Source organism: Mytilus californianus, unplaced genomic scaffold (assembly GCF_021869535.1).
Source record: "Mytilus californianus isolate M0D057914Y unplaced genomic scaffold, xbMytCali1.0.p SCAF_5, whole genome shotgun sequence".
NCBI lineage: Eukaryota > Metazoa > Mollusca > Bivalvia > Mytilida > Mytilidae > Mytilus > Mytilus californianus.
In genome coordinates this window covers 6,023,695-6,044,459 of record NW_026262701.1, presented here as the reverse complement: position 1 = coordinate 6,044,459, position 20,765 = coordinate 6,023,695, and the positions used below count along the sequence as shown (strand labels likewise).

Below are 20,765 nucleotides of genomic sequence, written 5' to 3'. Positions count from 1 at the left end.
CTCGAAAAAGTTAAAAATGCCAAATAAACTACGAAGCTGAAGAGCGTTGAGGAACCAATTTCCGAAAGTTTTTTCCAAATGCAGTTCAGGTCATTTATTCCTGGGGTAGAAAATCCTTAGTTTTTCGAAAAATTCTAAAAATTGTGAACAGTTAATTTATAAGTATGACCATATCAATGATAATTCATGTCAGTTCCTTGGTTCAAAATTTACGATATCTTTATTTTTATTTTTGTACTAGCATATTTTACCAACATTTTGTAAAGAAGTACCATCTAAAACTTTTTAGACTGGATACCTACACTTCATAAAAACGTCACAAAGAACATTATATAGCAGGATCGTTAAGTTTTTCTACTAAACATCTTTCTTCATTCTTTACACTGGATATCCACACTTCATGGGATGATAAAAATATTTCTACTAAATATCATGATAATATGGTGTCACATTCAAGAACATAACGCTGCTGAGGATCCATTTCTTTGGCTTCAGTGTCGTTTATAACATTGCCATATAAGCGGGAGGTTTGGCTAGCCATAAAACCAGGTTCAACCCACCATTGTTTCTAACAATGTCCTGTACCAAGTCAGGAATATGGCAGTTGTTATTAAATAATCCGTTTATATGTATGTTGGCGTTTGTTTTTGTGCAGTTCAGTGTTTCTGTTGTTCCGTTGTTTTTCTCTTTTTTTATAGTTGATGTGTTTCCCTCTGTTTTGGTTTGTGACCCGGATTTGTTTTTGTTTAATCTACTCATAATCTTCAATCACAATCATTACAATTTGTAGTAATTTCAAAACTTGTGATTTGTTTACACTCTATACTACTATTCCCCTTACTCAAAAGAAAGATTCACTACTTCTTCTCATTAAACTGCCATTTTTCGACAATGATGGAAAAAGTAGTCGATATCCATCATAAAAAACTTTTGTCAAGAGCTGTACTGTTTCCAACAACAATTACACACCCGATGACATCTTTAAAATGCTCGACTTTTTGATAGACTGCATATTTGATGAATTTTCTGCATAAGGAAATGCCTGTACCAAGTCAGGAATAGACAGTTGTTTTCCAGTCGTTTGATGTTTTTGTTTGAGCTTTTGATTTTGCCATTTGAGTATTTTCCTTTGAGTTTGGTATTATTGTTATTTTACTTTTTAATCCTATTTATTTACATCAGTGTTTACCTTAATTATTTATAAATCCAGATAATAGCTCTTATGATACTTTCTCCTTCCGCTTGGATATGTAAACTCTCGGAAATTGACTGTGTTCATTAAATATAAATTGAATCTACCTCTTAGATTAAGGCTTTGTATCAGTCTTTTTTATCGACAGAAGTGAAAGAATTTTTTGTCTATTTTTAGGAGTGATGAATGATGATTATAAAGGAATAGGTGCTGATGATTTCAAATCGATGTCCAATTATACACTAACTGGTGCTTCAATGAGTCTGATTGCTGCTCGGGTATCATATGTATACGATTTATCAGGACAATCAATGTGTATCGATACAGCCTGTTCATCATCGTTAGTAGCAATAGATGTTGGAATTCAATATTTAAAATCAGGTAGGTGTTAAATCATTCTGACATTTTAACTTAATTAACAAGCACCTATACTATAAATATCAAACATATAATATCAATTATATCTACTCATGATATGTGTTTCTGAAAACCACTCATCAAGTACACTATGAGTCAAAAACTTAATGAAGTAAAAATTCTTTCGAATGTTCAATTCATAACCACAAATACTCTCAAACAAATTAATCTAAATAGCCAAAGATATGCTTTGCATTACGAGATTGCAACCTGAGTTACTTTCAGTGAGCATTTATAAAGGATATGTCAAAAGGTAATACTGAAATCATTTATTGGTATTTTATGACTTTTTAATGAAATAGGGGTATCATCGAAAGTTTGTAAGTTTCAGTTCACTTTGAAATACGTTAAATATTAAGTTTATGTAATGAAAACAGTCATGTATTTAGTATGTATTTATTATATTGTTTTAAGCAGACTCTGTGCATTTGAATGGTATCCAACTGTACTCCTAATCGCCAACATGCTTTTCTTTCAATGTAATTAAAATCATCTTTGGATAACAGTTTTTGTAGCCTAAAATATCTTACAAGTATTTTTTTATTAAAAAATTGTCACTTTTTTCTCCTAACTATATCGGAATCCATCTTCTTGACAATGAAAAAGATTACATCTTGAGATATGCTCGTGTTTTCTTTGTCGTCGGGGCCTCGGTGCCCGATTGGTCTAAGTAGTTCAACTACTGTAATAACTAGCCAGTCAACACTAAGGTTGTGAGTTCGAATCCCGCTCTTGCAGGTGCACTCGACTCCAATCTTAATTTACTAGGATTGTAAGTTTTCGTACCGAAGGTCAGTGGTTTTCTCAGGAACTCCGGCTTCCTCCACCAATAAAAACTGACCGCTACGAAATAGCACAATAGTGTTGAAAGTGGCGTTTAACACCAATCAATCAATCAATCTTTGTCGTCATTAAATAAACATAATCCGTTTTAACCCATTTTTTTTACAGTACGTTTGTGCCAAGAGATATATTATGCTGTCCTTATGTCTATAATATAGTAAAATATTTTATCTATTGGTATTGCTAATATGCACAGTATATAGTTATTCAATAAGGGGGGATATCAAATATTAGTATTTAAAAAACAGACAACAATATGGTCAAGATAAAAGTGAAGAAAAGACAAACAACATATATAGAACAGTAAACCGAATAATACAGATGTAGCAACACGAACAAACAAACATCGTGGGTTAATACAATGGCTTTGGAAAAGTAATAAGTGAGTTTAATATATTGAAACAGTTGCTGTCTAGTTTAGTGTATTATTAATGGTTAATGGTAATGAACTAGTGTTGCGTATATAACCCTCTTTGTTAATTTATTTAATAAGATTTCAGTGTAATTTCAAGTTACCTATTTTATTCTAACACATAGGAAGCACGTCTATGGCCATATGCGGGGGAGTAAATAGTATACTGTCACCAGACCTGTTTATTGCTCTAAGTCAGGCAAAGATGTTATCACCAACGGGACAATGCAAAGCCTTTTCAGAAAATGCGGATGGTTATGCAAGGGGAGAAGGTTGTGGAATCGTGATACTAAAGAAATTGAAGCAGGTATTTATAAAATTTATATCTGATTGCTTTCTCAAACCTTAACACTATCCTTAAACCCAAGTGTGTCAACAACATTGTTAAAACTTTAAAATTGAACCCTACTAAGTCACATATATGGTCCATATAAACTTACTGTTCCTTTGAATAAACTCATTCTTAAAGGTTGTCAAAATATTAACGGTGCCAATTTTATTGCCACGGCATTGATTTTTAAGTTGTTTATTGGTACAAACATTGATAGTTTAATACATTGCTAATCATGTATTTTCATCCAGTTATTAACACTTATGGTCCTACATCTTGTCGAGATAGTTTAGTTTTAGTATTACACATCGTAATTCTTTTCTCAGTCTGCTTATTAGGTTTTTCGATGTTGCCATTATTTTTAAACAAACCTTTCTTAAATTCTTTGTTGATAAATTCAGAAATTATGACGAAACTACGGTTCCATTCACTTCTGGCAAAGTTGAACTTCGACGAATTTCGGCTAAATTTCAGGTCCATGTTGATCATATTGCTCGTCACGTGTTAAGATAGCACTCCACAGCTAGGTGTGTAGTTTCGCATTTTGGCCCCTGTGGATTTTTCAAATATGAGAGCTAGTGTGCAATAAAATTCATTTTTGGATAGCTGAAGATTAATATAGCCTTCATATTGGCTTTATAGGAACATCAAGATTGTGTTATGTATGTATTATGAGCTGTTTCCTGTATGACAGTCCGTATTTTCATATCCATATCAGACATTTTGTAGTTCAATTTTAATTTTATTTTCTAACTGTGGAGTGCTACCTAAAGTCTTTTACACCCTGGCTTTTACTTAGTAAATGCTTAGGTTTTAGCGTTTCTGATGCAGGTTAATCCTGAAAAGGGATTCGGACAGACGAAATTGTTATTTTCTTTAACACTAAATTCTTCGGTAATGTACTGATATATATGTTAGTCTTGGAAAACACAATTGATTTATAAGTTAAAAAATTAGGTTAAAAAAAACCATTAAAGATATTTATAATAGATTACTGTAACTGCGAGTACTCATATATTGGTACTTAGTGTCTTTTGTCGTTTTGTTATTTGTTTTGTGCTTATTACCTATCCGATGAGTCAAGCTCTATCCAACCAATTTATACAGTTTGTTCTTTTAGCCTGTGTTCTGTTACATCATTGTCCCATGTTCATTGAAGATTTGACACTCGCAAACATGGTATTGTTCTCATTTGGACTAATGGTTACAAGGAAGTAATTATTTACATAGGCGACAATGGTAGCCTTTTTTGGTCCTGTGTTTTCCTTATCAAAGATCTATTGAAAAAAATGTCGAAATCTGAATTATCAACACCTTTGGGTGTAATTAAAACTGCAAAACACATATGGTGCCGCAGCTTTTTTGATAGAAAAATGGCATTTTTTTAGGGTACTCAACGGTTCCGGAATTTTCGAAATAGTATAAATGAAGAACACCCCTTGATAAATTTGGCACAGAAAATGTTTCTCGTCACAGAGAGTTTTCTCTAAATTTCTCGCTATTTCTACCCCAATGGCCAACACTCATTTCTCACTATTTCAATTTTGATTTCTAATTACTAGGGTAGCAAAAAATAAATTTACTTCTACCTATTATCTTTGATGTGAAATCTAGGTGGCGCCAATCATCTTTATTTACTTCCTTTTAACCTATACTGACATGTATTGAAATAAAATCGGACAATCTTTACATTAGTCGATTACTATATTCCCCTGCTGCTTAAGTTCAAATTTTTGGATTAAAGATACAATTGTTCACCATTTAAATTGACTTTCTTTACAGGTACCCCCCTTTGCAGAAAACGTTACTTTTTACAAACTTGGGGCCATTGACCAGCTTATTTTGACTGTTTGGCTATATTTAAAACGAGGTGTTTGATTAATAAGGTTCGATATAGGCCTATTAAAGACTTTAGGCTGATGATTTGATAAATGTGTCCAACTTATATGTCTTTATCACGAATATATGAACACCGTTGCATAAGAGTCAAAATATTTTATGAAATAGACTATAAAAATGTTAAAACTAAGAATTTATCATTGCTGTTATGTGTTTTATATGAATCGTGTGCAGAACATTCAATTTGACGATACTAAGGAGAAACATGTATAGCCCTTGATTTTTTACCTAATTTTAATATTTTAGGGGCATTTTGGCACATTTTTCTATTAAAAATACAAAAATGTCGCTAACGTCAGCAAAAATAACCCCCCCCTTTTTTTTAGATATGCATAAATACATGCAGTGTTATCGAGGATGAGGAGAAATGATTAAAGACAGAGTCCTTGACGGAATTCTCGTTCTTACAGTAGGTTAATGAACCCTACCCCTTAGGCAGAAGAATAAAAAAACAGTAAAAATTTGATATAGACTATAGTTTCATGGCGATCAGAAAATTTCTTCTGATACAGTTTATCACTTATTACCTTATTAATTTGCCTTTCCAATTTCTAAAATATCTCGAAAAATAAAGTGATGCGCCAGAAATCGTTATTTCGCTTTAGGTTACAAGGAAGTAATTATTTACATAGGCGACAATGGTAGCCTTTTTTGGTCCTGTGTTTTCCCTATCAAAGATCCATTGAAAAAAATGTCGAAATCTGAATTATCAACACCTTTGGGTGTAATTGAAACTGCAAAACACATATGATGCCGCAGCTTTTTTGATAGAAAAATGGCATTTTTTTAGGGTACTCAACGGTTCCGGAATTTTCGAAATAGTATGAATGAAGAACACCCCTTGCTAAATTTGGCACAGAAAATGTTTCTCGTCACAGAGAGTTTTCTCTAAATTTCTCGCTATTTCTACACCAATGGCCAACACTCATTTCTCACTATTTCAATTTTGATTTCTAATTACTAGGGCAGCAGAAAATAGATTTACTTCTACCTATTATCTTTGATGTGAAATCTAGGTGGCGCCAATCATCTTTATTTACTTCCTTTTAACCTATAATCACATTCCTTTATACTTGTACGTTGATCAGTATGAATTCAATAGTGTGTGTGTGGGGATGTTTTATTTTTCTATTTTTCAGCTTCATTAATAATACTTAACATTTAGTAAAACAAATATATATATATATATAAATGTCTGACAAATACAAACTGTACAATCTCAGACGCATTACAACAGTACAAATGTCATTATGATGTCCCAATTGTGCATTCGTTAGATGGATATTATTATTGTGAACATTTTTTGTCAGACAATAGTGGCCACATGCATTGTTCTTCATAATTTATTGTTATGATTTGAAATTTCCCATATACACTTTTTATAACAAATACTAGTATATGTTGGTGAAAGGGCAAAGTTAATGTAGACCGTTAATGTAAATGCACATCAAGTGATTACTTAGATTACGTAAAAGTCGCTAATAAATCAAAGTTTGCAAGGGTTTCCAAATACTGATTAAAAACAAGCATTTATTGAAATATGAGTACACATATTAGTTTCTTAATTTGTTATTGTGACATCACTTTAAGCTGAATATAACTCTGATTCACAAGTTTACGAAACCTTGAATCTACCCCCTATTCAAGTACGTAACTCTACTGCAGAACATGCACGTTTTTGTGGATATTTATTTCCTTTTTATTATTCAAAACACTAAAGGTTTTTTTTACAATCTCATATGATTTTGCAAAATCGTCTTTTTTCGTATTTTTATGCGTAATGTATTTCTCATTTCATATTATAATTCACAAAATGTCTTATATGTTTAATTTTTCCTTGAATGTTACATAAAGATTCAAAAGCTTTTCCGATTTAGTATTGAATAATCCACTTTCACAAGTATCCAAATGTCCTCTTATCGGTTTGACTCATTTGTTTTTAGAAAATTTGGTGTTTGTTTACTCTCATCCGTCCTCATTTGTGAAGCTTTTACAAACGCACTTATTAGACTTGCCATACAGTTATGTCTGTGCTTCTTTTATTAGACTTTTGAATAATTCCCTTTTTTGGTCATGATAATTTATAGGCAAAGACAGATGGGAATAAAATATGGGGTGTTATTGCAACTGCCTGCAATCAAGATGGACAAAATGTAAGACCAATATCAGCTCCATCACAGACACAGCAAGAAAAACTACTAAAAAGCATTTACGAACGTAACAAAGTCAACCCTCATGATATTCAAGTAATAGAGGCTCATGGTAAGTGATAATATTCAAATTATCCATAAAAACTGCTACCACCATCTGGCGTGACTGTGTATTTATACATCTGTAGAACTGGTTATAACGAGCCTGGTGACTTCTTCGGCCTTTTTTTAAAAACATAAATAAATATTTATTTCAATAACAGGCTTAATTTCCAACATTTAAGGATACTTTTATAAAAATCTAGGATTCTTTAAAGGCTTTCTTCTGGATTATTCCCACTGTTTGTTTGAAACACAAGCCAGTTTGACCCTAACTTACATAAAAAGCGCTGAGGTATAATATTCCATTCTCCTTCACAATCACTTGCTAGTCTTTTTTTTTCCACATAGCTTTTAAAGCAATGAAATATCTTCTTATATCTATCATATCTAATTCACCCATTTCATATGGAACAATGATCGATGTAATTTTTTTTTACTTTATCTGGTTTAATATCCCAAATGAATTTAAAAAAACATTTTCTATATCTTTCAAATATTTCTCAAGAACTATACAAGCAGTTTCTTTAAAAGTGAAAATAGGTGCAATGAATGTTTTAATTATCAACTATAATTTCCAAAAATAATGATTTCTTTTGTGCCCAGAACAAAATAACTTATTCATCTTTTCAATTTTATTTTCCAAATATAGTTTTTCACATTCACATTCTTTACAATGCCCAGCATGTATGCCAAGAGTTCTAACTGAACCATCGCTCCAGTTGATTCCCTCCTCTTGATCCTGATTAAAACAGTTCTAGTAAATAAAGTTTTTAATGCTATATATTAGTAATCAAAGTTTTAAACAATGTGTTACTGAAACCGCTTTTCATAATTCAATTTCCAAAGTTACGCTCTAGACCAATATTTCAAAACCTAAACCATATACTGTGAAAGTACTTTTATTTGTGGTGTACCAATTTCCGTGGTTTTGGTGGATGGCTGTATCGACAAATATAAGTATCCAATGCAATATAACAACTTTTGTCCCAATCAAGACATGGAAAGTTTACCTGTTAGTTTGACTACGTGGATACGGACATATGACATGTGTATAATCTATAGAAAACATCGAATATCAGCAAACGCACTATGAACTATATGCAGTGGCGTAGCACCAGTGTAGCATGTACAACTTCAGACAGGATTTTAATCTCTAAAAAAAAAGAAGTTGTACGACTTTTAACCTTTTAATTCTCATGAAAAAATAGTTTTGAAAGATGATTGATTGATTGATTGATTGGTTTTTAACGCCACTTTCAACACTATTGTGCTATTTCGTGGCGGTCAGTTTTTATTGGTGGAGGAAACCGGAGTGCCCGGAGAGAACCACCGACCTTCGGTAGGAACACTGACAATCCTAGTCAATTAAGATTGGAGTCAAGTGCACCTGCCCCCAGCAGGATTCGAACTCACAACCTCAGTGTTGACTGGCTAGTGATATAGTAGTTCGACTACTTAGACCACTCGGCCACCGAGGCCCCTTTTGAAAGATGAAAGTCAGACTTCAGGTGGTGATATATATATATATATATGATGAAGTGTTAATTTTATTTCCTCATAATTCTCTCACGAAAAAAAATTAATTTCATATTGGCCTTACTTTTTTATTTCACAAGTATTATTTCATAAGTATTAATTCAAAGTACATTTGTAGCATTCCTTATGCAACAATTTTTTAATGACATGTTTATAGTCCAATTAACGCCTTCGATGATCCTTAATCTGCTGATCATTCGATCTCGGGTAAATTAGTGTCACCACTTCTGATTACACATGTGCAGCAATTAAAATGTTGACTTTGCAATTTCCTTCAACCGAGACAATTTGTATCTAGAGATGAATCAGCTTATATCTGAAAGCAATTATTTTATTAAAAATTTGATGAATGTTGTGAAAAATGAAAGACGAATTCGAACAAGTAAGTGAAAATGAACAGCATATGATTATTTTCAAGAATCTTCGTTTCTGATGGTTTCTAATTCTTCACCCGCATTTTTTTTCAGAAAACTAAAATCCACTTATTTAAAAACCCATGAACATGTAACTTTTGCCCAATCAACGGAAATTGATACCCACGAATAAAATTACTTACACAGTATATCTATTAAAAAGTAATTAAAGAAACTTTCAATTACAAATTTTAACCTATAAACGGTTGCTTTAGAAATTAAAAGTTTAACATTTTATAAACAGAGCTGTGTCCTAGTATCTATTTATTGATAAAAATGCATACAATGTGTGATTTTTTTGTGCGATTCCGTTTTGTGCTATTGTGTTTGTGTGTGTTATTTCATTATTTCATTGTATTTATTGATGTATTTCGGAAGGTTCAATTTATTTAAGTATGATCAGTCACGGCCATTGCTTTTCTTCTTTCTCTAGTAATGTAACTCGGCTGATGTCTTTTTCAATGTAGGCTGTATTTAGTAAGACAGTGTGAGGACCAAATATCGTGTAGGAAACATCCGGTCACTACGGGACGTAAAATATAATGCCTTGTATGGCGAGGGTGTCGCGTTAAAAACATGAAATAACTCTTTTACGGGTCCGATCGTGACCTGTTGAAATGCAAAATCACTGCCTATAATATCATTTAAACCTAAAGTACTTTTTTACATATAAACTATTATGCCACTCCGGATTTTGACCTTGAACCATTGACTCCCAAGCCATATTGCGGTCTTCGATTTCGCGCTGAATTCTTAGCTCCTAAACTTCAGATCGTTTCTTTTTTCACTTATAAAAGGTCAACAAAATAGGTGGAAAGGAGGCATCAAAACTAATCATTCGTAGAGAAAATGACAATAGGTCTATTCAATAAACTCATCATAGATACCAGGATTGAAATTTTGTATTTGCGCCAGACGCGCGTTGCGTCTACAAAAGACTCATCAGTGACGCTAGAATAAAAAAAAAGTTAAAAAGGCCAAATAAAGTACGAAGTTGAAGAGCATTGATGACCAAACATTCCTAAATATTTTGCCAAATACAGCTAAGGTAATCTATTCCTGAGGTAGAAAAGCCTTAGTATTTCAAAAATTCAAAGTTTTGTAAACAATTTATTTTTTGCAAATCTTAGTTTTTCGTAATTGTTTCAGACCTGAATTTTCATATCAATTATTCAACGTTGGATGCCGAAATTTGTACTTTCAACATTCTTGATAAAAATTATTCTAAAAAAAAAACAGTTTTGGACGAAGCAAAAAGAAAAGAATACACAAATTACCATTTTGCAGTAATGGTTAGTAATATAATTAACCCTCCCCGTCATATGTTGATTCTGTGTGATTTCAGGCACAGGAACACCCAAAGGAGACCCAATAGAGGCAAACAGCCTAGGAACGGTTTTAGGAAGAATGTTTTATTCAGAAACAAAGAAAGTTGACGAACCAGTTTATATTGGTTCAGTGAAAACTAACATTGGACATTTGGAATCAGCAGCAGGGGTAGCAGGTCTAATTAAAATGTTGTTGATGATGAAGAATAGAATAATTGTTACCTCCTTACATTTTATGAAAGCAAATCCGTTGGCCAATTTTGACAGGTTTAATTTTTGCGTACCTACATCAAATTTGGAATGGAAATGTCATCCCTATCAGAGACGAATGGGATGCATTAATTCTTTTGGGTTTGGAGGCACCAATGCACATGCAATTGTAAGAGAATATCGAGGAAACAAAGAAGCTGAGTGTGAGACGGAGAAAATTTGCTTGGTATTTCATTCTGCAATGACCCCAGACGGATTATACAAAGCCATTGAAGCGTTTATTGAGCAGCTCAATCGTACCGGTGATTCTCTACACAGTATTTCCTATACTTCTCTTTGCCGACGAGATCATTTCAAATGCAGATCAGCTTTTTATGGAAAGTCTGTCATTGAAATACAGATGAAATGCCAAGAAAGGATTAAACAAAAATATAAGCCTCCAATTTTCAAAAGTCATCAAAATATAGTAGCAGTTTTTTGTGGTGTGGGAACTGAATGGCAAGGTATGTGTAGGGAATTGATGATGCAAGAGGAAGTTGTTTATCAAACGATTGATAACATTGATGAACTTCTGAAAAATTATACAGTAGAATTTTCATTGTTTAATATACTTTATAACTGTCGCGATATATGTAGTCCATTACAAAAACATATTGCTATATTTGCTTGCCAAGTTGCACTCTGGAATCTATGGATTCATTGGGGTATTAGAATTAATGCAGTTATAGGTCAGTCAGTTGGGGAAGTTGCTGCGGCCTTTGCATCAGGGGCATTATCACTTGAGGAAGCAGTGAAAATCATATATTATCGGTCCTTATGCCTTTCCAACGTTACTGCTGGTAAAATGTTTGTTGTAGGAAATTGTAATATCGATTTGATAAAAGAGGTATGCAGTATTTTCCCTGGAAAAACTAGTATAGCAGTTCAACATAGTCCCGTTTCATGCACTCTATCATGTGATAATGACATCATAGATATCCTGAAAGAGGCTTTACAGAACAAATGTACAAATATCCTATTTCATGATCTAAATGTTCCATGTGGCTATCACAGTCACCACACACTGAAGGCAGGAACTATTTTAGAAAATACACTGATGAATGTAACAGCTTCTCCACCGTCAATACCTCTAATGTCTACTGTGACAGGGCAGTGGATAAATCCGACTGAATTAGGACAATCTTCATATTGGCGAAAAAATGTTTGTAATACTGTTTTGTTAAATGATGCTGTAAAAGGTGTAGGCAAAACAGGAGTTTTCAATATTTTTCTAGAAATAGGTCCTTCTCAAGTATTATCTTCACATATATCAAACTGCTACAGTAAAGATGATGCTGTATGTTTTCCATCAGTAAAGAGGGGTAAAGAAAACGAGACTATTATGTCGACAGTGGCAAGGTTGTTCGAGGAAGGTGTTGATTTGAATTGGAATAAAATACACAAAGGACAAAGGATCATGAGTAATATACCAACATATGTTTTCATGAAAAAAGACGGATTGTTCCAATCAGAATCTACGCAACTGAAGCATCATGGTTTAGAATGTACTCAAAGTTCTCACTTATTTGTAAGCCGAACGGGAAAAAACAAATTTAAATTGACAATCACTCCAGAATGTACGCCATTTGTGTATACACATATTGTATCTGATGAAAAACTTGTACCAGGTACTTTATATGCTGAGGCGGCAGCTGAAATAGGACACCAACTGACCAAATATAAAGTAGAAGACATGACCTTTTCAGTAGAATATGTGAGACCTGTCCGTGTTATAGAACACCAAATGTCCAGTTTAGCAGTTTACATAGCAGATGATTCTGATGAACATAACATTTATGGTATTATTAGAAATAATAAAGACATAGTTGCACGATTTTCATCCTGCGCTTCCACTAGGTTGTTTACCAGAGTAGAAATTGATATACAAAATATTCGACATTATTGCACGGATTATAATTCCAAGGAAGAAATATATCATGATTTGTTAAAGTCCGGATTCGAATATGGCAGCGAGCTACAGATGATCGAGGAAGTGTATACAAACAAAGATCAGTGCTTGGTGAAACTTTGTGTGTCAGATGAAATTTGGAGAGATGTCAAAAGTACACATTTGCATCCATCTATACTAGATGCTTTATTCCAGAGTGTAATAGTTTTAAAGACAAAGGAACAAAAAGGAGAATTTCTTCCTACAGGAATAGGCGAACTTTTGATTAGGAAACGACCAGAGAAAAACATGTATGGATTTGTACAAAGAACCTACGTCTCAGCCATTGAAAACTCCTTTAATCTTTTATTGATGGGCGAAGATGCAAAAGTAATTGCAAAAATCAAGAACTTCAAAATTCAAAATGTAGATTTGAAGACATCATTCAAAACCACAACTGAATGTCAATTAATTTGGCGGGAAATAGAATATTTACCCTTGCAGAAGCTTTTGACAATAAATAAGGAACCGGAAAGTTTTTCATTGGTATTCTGCTTAAATGATAAGCTGGTTGAGAGCCTAATGCCAGTACATTTAAACGAAAAGATTCTGTTGAAAGATATCTATAATGTATCATGTTTAGAGACAGTAGTTCAATCTGCCTTGTGTCACAAAGAAGGTATAGGAAATGTGTTTTTCATACCTGGTATACGATATAATGACCAAATGAGCGAAACTGATATATACGAAATTGTTCACCAATCTTGTAGGGGACTTCTCGTAATATTGCAGTGCATAGCTAAGTCAAAGATTCAATTCAACGGTTCTAACTGAAAGCTGTCAATTCCTAGATGGTCTTAATGGGGATGCATGCAATATACTTGGATCTGAATTATGGGGTCAAGTAAGATCCATCTTAAGGGAGGAAACAGATATAAAAATTCATCTGATAGATGTTCAGCCTTCTCTATCGGAAGCGAAAGAATTTATTAAATGTCTACTTGTAGATGCAAAAGATATGTGGTCTAAAAAGGCGGAACTTGTATACAGGAAAGGTCGCCTCTTCACCAGTATTATAAAGCAAAATGAACCCGAAACTTGGCATTATAGAAATTCGTTCTTTGATAATAGCTGTACAGTTCAGTTAAAGTCGCGAAATCCGAATAGCTTGTCAGACATGTTCTATGCATTATACAGTAAGGATAGGATTAAAAATAGCCAACAAAATGCAAATGGGAGAAATCCGTATGTAATGATCCATGCAATTGAGTTTTGTCAGCATTCACGACAGGTGCATCCTTTAGTTTTAAGAAATGAGACGAATAGACTATTCATATGGCCCGAAACAGAAGCAAATGGTTTTGATGTGGTATCGTTTGAGGCTGTTGGCTATTTATGCGAAAACGGAGATGTTTGCAAATGTCTGGATTATAGTAAAAACCATGTAAAATGCATTGTATGTTTTCCGTTTACAGTAAAAACAGACCTGTTCGTGCCACTATGTTGTGTGTACCAGACTGCTGATTTACCTGATTATAAACCTGGTGTTCTTTCCGTATCTGTTTTGCTTTGGGAAATAAAAACTCATATTCAAGCTAACCAAGAAATCAATATACTTTGTCAATCTAAACAAAGTTTCGTTGGAAGATTGTTACAGCTTCTATTGCAAAGATCTATAAAAAATGTTCGAGTAGACGTTACCGAATTACCTCATATTAATAATCACGCCGCTGTATTAATACCATTGATAAGTCTCGATGTACCGACAATAGAATGTATCTTACAATCAGACACGTTAAATCACATTCTTGTTTTTGAATCTTTTCTACATCAAGATTTAAAAGACCATTTAAAAACGGGAAAATTCAAGGTGCAAATCTTAAAAGTAGAAAATATTTTTATGAAGAGCAAAATACAAGAAACAGCACCTGATGTCTTTCTTTGGCTCTCAAAGGATTTGCATAAGGCATTCACGGATACCGTGTTTGATAATGACAGTGTTTTTCCTTTGCCAACTAGAACAATACTAGTTGACAGAAAAAACATAGTTAAAGTTAAAGCACCAGTAGGAACACCTTTCAGAAAAGATTGCTCTTACATTATCGTAGGGGGTCTGTCTGGTCTAGGCTGGGTTCTCCTGAAATTGCTGGCCAAACAAGGGGCCGGACAGGTAATAAGTTTGTCAAGACGTCAAATCACACAAGAAAAGCAAAATCAATTGAATGAGTTGAATGAAGCAACCGGGTGTAAATTTAAAACATTTGCTGTCGATATCACAAGACTTGATGACCTGCGATCTGTATTCTGTGAAATAAAAACGGCACACTTCCAGATTAAAGGTATTTTTCAAGGCGCAGGAGTAATTGATGATAAACTGTTTTTCGAAATGAACGAAGAAAAACTAAATGTTCTTCAGCCAAAAGTTCTTGGTACTTGGAATCTTCACTTATTGTCGGCACATATTCCTTTGGATTACTTTGTTGTTCAGTCCTCAATAACAGCTGTTTTTGGAAATCCGGGGCAAAGCAATTATGGAGCTGGAAATTCGTTTATGGACTGCTTAGTGCATTTTCGAAGACAGAAAGGTATGTGCGGACAAACGATAAATTGGGGTCCTTTAAATGTTGGAATGGCAAATGAAATTCCCGAACTAGAGAACATCCTTAAAGAAGCAGGATATCTTTTACTCTCTGAGGCGGAAATAGAACGGATCACTCTAAAAATCCTTGACTCTCCATTGATTCAGTTACTCACAGGAAAATTTGACTGGAATACAATTGGAAGCAATTTATCAAATACAACTGTTGGAAATCAATTAACTATGCAAAAGTTTCATTTAGCATTGACAGAAACAAGTAGAAAAATTGTACCTGGGTGTCTATCATTGGAAAACTTTTCTACTGCGGACATCCAAAACAGATATACCGAACATGTCTTCAAAGTAACAAATGAAATTTGTGGAATCGAAATGGAAAAACTTAGTCTGGAAACACAGATACAAGACCTTGGCATTGATTCTTTACAGGCAATGAGATTTGCACGAAGCATTAACCAGATAAACGGGAACACGACTATAACTGCTGTACACCTCTTGTCACATAATCTATCAATTGGTGATATTGTTGCTAAATTGAAAGAAACAACTATCATTCCGCTAAAAGAAAAAAATGATCATGATATAACGGAAAGCAGAATCACGCTCATGGAAAAGTCTTTATACGAACAGTTTGAGCAAAATAATCTTGATCCTTCGTTGGTCATATACGTAGATTTGGAAGTGTCGCTGAATCTTGCTGATTCGAACAAATGGCAAGATCTTTTTAGAAATGTGGTGAATACGCATCCGGCTTTGCGAACACTATTTGTTAAAAAAGAAGGCCTTGTTCAAAAGAAGATAGTTGACATCAATAAAATAACTCTTCCATTTCAAATTGTCCCCATGACAGAAATTAATCACGTTGAACATCTCCCTCCAAATCAACATTTATTTTTCTTTAACCCATCGAAAGACCTTCCATGCCGACTACTTTTTGCAATCGAAAATGATGTTTGCGTTGTTCGTTTTCTGTTCAATCATATCTGTCTTGACTTTACGTCTGCTGAAATGATACTGGAAGAATTCTTCAGAAGTAAATATTCGATGGTACAAGATCATTTGTCGAGTACTGATGTCGCCATTCTCGTGGAAAAGAAACTTCAAGAAGATCGTGAAAAACTTCGAGAATTCTGGAAATGGTATACTCCAAATGATACTCTGCCTAGTATGAATTTTAACAAACCGAGCCTGGAATTGAATCCACTGTGTTTTGATTTTGCTAAAGTCAGTGTTGAAGCGGATACGGTGAATAACTTGAAAATGTTTCTCAAAAGTCATAACATCAGATTATTTGACTTTATGACAAGCTTGTTTCAGATTCTGTTGCATGCATTTCTCAAACAAAATGTTATCTCCATTTTTACGGATATGGATATGCGAATCCATTTTCCACAGTTTGATAGGACTGTTGGAAAGTTTACCAAGTCAGTTCCCTTGTTTATAAAGATTGACGAGAATTTTAAATTTATTGAATTTGTCAAACGTAACAAAGAACTACATGAAAGAGTTATTGAACACAGCCTTTTGTCTATGGGAGAAATTCTAGAATTGAGCGGACAATCCAAGTTGAATCAAACGGATGTTTTTGCCCATTCTATCATCATGGAAGATAAATCCCAATGGAATATTTTACGGAGAAGCGAAGAGTATACTATAACCGTTAAGAGAATAGTGACTGGCGATTACAATCATGAAAGTGGACTCCTCGTGTGGTATGATATTGAAGGAAAAGGAAATTTAGTCGAGTTTGAATTGTTTTATAATACAATTGCTTTAGACAAGCATCGATCATTGATTTTACTTAAAGCTTTGACAAAATTTATCACTGCTGCAATAAAAAATCCAAATATGAAGATCAAGGAATTCTGTGATTTAATGAAAGATGACCGTCATATTAGTTTACCAATTGAGGAAGGTATCAGTCGCACTGATAAAGAAAGCGGGAAAAGAAAGAAAGCTTTTTGGACCAAATAGTCTCAGTTTTATACAAGTTTTAAGGTTTGTTTAGCTATTTGTTTGTTGATAGGTTTACTTTTTAGTCAACTATATTTCAGAAGCAGCTGTTTTAATAAAAACATCTGACTGAAAAAAGTATGGAATAAACGTCAATGAGAAACTAACAAAACAAGGCATAAAACATGATGACACACTAAGAAAAAAAGTCCTTTTTGAAACGACAAAATGAATCGTTTTCATGGAATGTCATAGTTGAAAGGTTGAAGATTATGTTAAATCTCAACAAAGTTACCATACGATCGTTTCGTCGACATAACAGTTATTGGTGGCGCTCTCGCTTAGAGAAAATGTCTATCCTCATGAAATACCAGTTGAGACCTATTGACTTTAAGAGAAAAAAGTATTTTGTTACTAATTACAATAATTTTTTACTGATTTTGATTTAATAAATTTGTGGGTTCATTCACTCAATAATGCTACTTAGTAAGTGCTAATTACCAGAGAACGTTAAATTACTACTAACAGAACCAATAATGTCTTATTAATTTCATCGAAACTAACATGGCCGATATAGTCTGCACATTTGATAAGAGGATATCAATATGACCTATGTGAATAATTTCAGGACAAGACCTAGTGATAAGCTGCGTACAAAAATAAATAAAAAGTAATGTAAAAAGTAAAATCACAAAAATACTGAACTCCGAGGAAAATTCAATCGGAAAGCCCCTAATCACATGGCAAAATCAAATGATGAAACACATCAAACGAATGGACAACAACTGTCATATTCCTGACTTGGTACAGGCATTTTCAAATGTAGAAAATGGTGGATTGAACCTGGTTTTATAGCGCTAAACCTCTCACTTGTACGACAGTCTCATCAAATTCCGTTATATTTACAACGATGACAAATAATAAAGTATAATGTAAAGTTAGATATATTGATGACGACAGGTTTTGAAGAAAAAAAAAACAATAGCAATTTATGCATATACTTAATCCATGACAATGTGCTTGTTTTATCCAATTATGTTAACGGGTTCGCAAAATCCTAATAAATTGAACACAACTTCTGTATAAATCCTAATATGTGCATACTAAACCCTTTTGTTTACACAATTATAAAATAAGAAGATGTGGTATGACTGTCAATGAGACAACTGTAGGTATAAAGAATTTTATTACTACAGGAGTTTCAATATTTTAAACACCAAAACCATATTAATAAAGCATAAAACAGTTTTACTTTTTTTACTTTTTTCATTGCAGGAAATTTTCATAAGCTGTAGAAAGCTGTAGTTAACAGATACAGGAAAAAAAACGACCTTTTCAAATTAATTATATCGTTTTTGTTCTGAAATGAAACTAAACTGAATACTAAGAACTGGTTAAATATTTTAGAAAAGTTTTATTATAGTATATTTGATGGGAATTGTTGAATATGTTGTGGTTGAAATGTGTATGCGTTCACAAATATTATTGATGTTACTGCATATTTGTGGACTACTCTATAATAACCTCTGATATATCTATAATGCATTTTACAAACCTTTATTGTGTGCTCATTGATTTTTACCAAGGGTTCTTATCCATGTATTTAATGAAAATTAATCTCTATTTGTATTTATACTTGATAGTGATATATATTTGTTTAAACTATGTAGAATTTTGTCCCACAATTACGCGTCTGGTGTACAAAATTGCAACTTGATATATTTGATGAGTTTTTATATGCCCGTTTACGAGACGTATTATGGTAAACAGTTATCCATCCGTCCGTCCGTCGTCAACATGTCGGAAAATAATTCAAAAACGCTTTCACCAATTTTCATAAAACTTTGGTGAATTGTTTATATTTATTGACGTGAGCTACCTTTCGATTTTTAGATTTCTATAAACTTTCGATTTCACGTCTCCCAGTTATGGGATTTTATTCATAAAAAAATGCGGGATTTTCCAGTTTTCTGACTACAAAATGTATAACTCAAAAATTCTTTGAACAATGTTCATGAAACTTTTGTGAATTGTCTATATATATTGACATAAGTTCCCTTTCGAATTTAAAACAATTCTTATTTTATGTTTTGAAGTATTGAGACTTTATTCATAAAAAAGGGGGGACTTTCCAGTATTTCGGACAATAACTCAAGAATGCTTTTAGCAGTTATCATGAAACTTTGGTAACTTTGTTACATCTTTTGAACAAACTCCCTTTTGTTTTTTTTTTCTGATTTCTGAACTTGTCGAAAACTGTCCACTTGGTGACGGGCGTATCATGCGCTCATGGCGCAGTTCTTTATCATACATGATTAAGCAGTTGTACACTAAATAATTGTTAGTTTTTGTCTTATCACTTCTGTGAAATTCTGTCATGTATAATTTTTTTCCTGTGGTTTTCTGTACGTTTATTATGATAAATCACCAGTTAAAGCTTTTAATTTCGCATTTATAAGTACATGTATTAAAGTTTTATTATTTGTAGTAATTCATTGTGAAAATCAACTTAACAATGTTAGAGTAGATCTGATTCATTACTTCCTCTCTGATCGTGGCTGGAACCTGCACTTACTTCTACATCAATCCCGCCCAGCATAGCGCAGACGCCTTGTCCCCTCCTCCAACTATAGATGTTAATAATCAGCTTTCGAAAATACGATGTACAAGGTATATTACACATAGGCAGACATATATCTTTATATATATATACCAGGCATGGGGCGAATTACATTACAATGTAATGCATTATATTACAATTACTTTGACAAAACCATGCATTAAATTACAATTACATGCATTTATCAAAGTAATGCATTAAATTACAATAACTTTTGCAAAGTAATGCATTGAATTACACATTACATTTGTAAATTTTATTATCAAGTGAAAAGAAAAATCAAACATTTTGAAAAGCAACATGAAGTCACAAAAGATTCTGCAGTAACTGTTCCATGTTTTGAATTTAAGTATACATGTAAATGTCTATTCAATACGACTATTACATTTTAACATCATAAGGGTTTCGAAGGTTTTATCCTTCATGCACATTCTATGTTTCAAGGTATACATCTCTGTGTTTTCTCCAAAAAGAAATTACAGGGATGAAGTTTAATACTTATTTTAACTAAATGTTAATTTTAACTTTACTTTTATAAATATACATTTGTTTTTTTTAATTTCAATCAAAATCTTTACTGAGAATTTCTTTCCTAATTATATAATAAACACAGAGCTTAATGCATTAATGTATGACCAAGTGTCAAAATGGTGAAATATTCATTGTAAAACAAACTAATTATTGTCTTATGACAATGTTCAATTATCTTTTATTTAATCATGACAAGGTATTGATTAATCTTTTGGCAACAATAGAATACAGTAAAGCTTTTCAAATATCAATCTTTTTATGCAGGAAAATGTATGAAATAAAATGAAATAAAAAAAAAGAACTCA

At 32.9% G+C, this 20,765-nt stretch overlaps 1 protein-coding gene across 1 annotated transcript; it reads left to right on the top strand.

Moving 5' to 3' along the window:
* Positions 1 to 1,383: 1,383 nt before the first annotated feature.
* On the top strand, positions 1,384 to 20,765 carry LOC127701798 (probable polyketide synthase 16). Its single transcript, XM_052205763.1, has 5 exons — positions 1,384 to 1,573; positions 2,990 to 3,171; positions 7,182 to 7,356; positions 10,641 to 17,354; positions 18,585 to 20,765. The coding sequence occupies exons 1-4, from the start codon at positions 1,420 to 1,422 to the stop codon at positions 13,592 to 13,594; spliced, it is 3,465 nt and encodes a 1,154-aa protein (XP_052061723.1). The 5' UTR covers positions 1,384 to 1,419; the 3' UTR covers positions 13,595 to 17,354; positions 18,585 to 20,765.

Coding starts and splice junctions, on each gene's coding strand:
- LOC127701798 (XM_052205763.1), top strand. CDS start 1,420: ATGTCCAATTATACACTAACTGGTGCTTCAATGAGTCTGATTGCTGCT. Junction 1,574..2,989: donor AATTCAATATTTAAAATCAG/GTAGGTGTTAAA, acceptor TCTAACACATAG/GAAGCACGTCTATGGCCATA. Junction 3,172..7,181: donor TACTAAAGAAATTGAAGCAG/GTATTTATAAAA, acceptor GATAATTTATAG/GCAAAGACAGATGGGAATAA.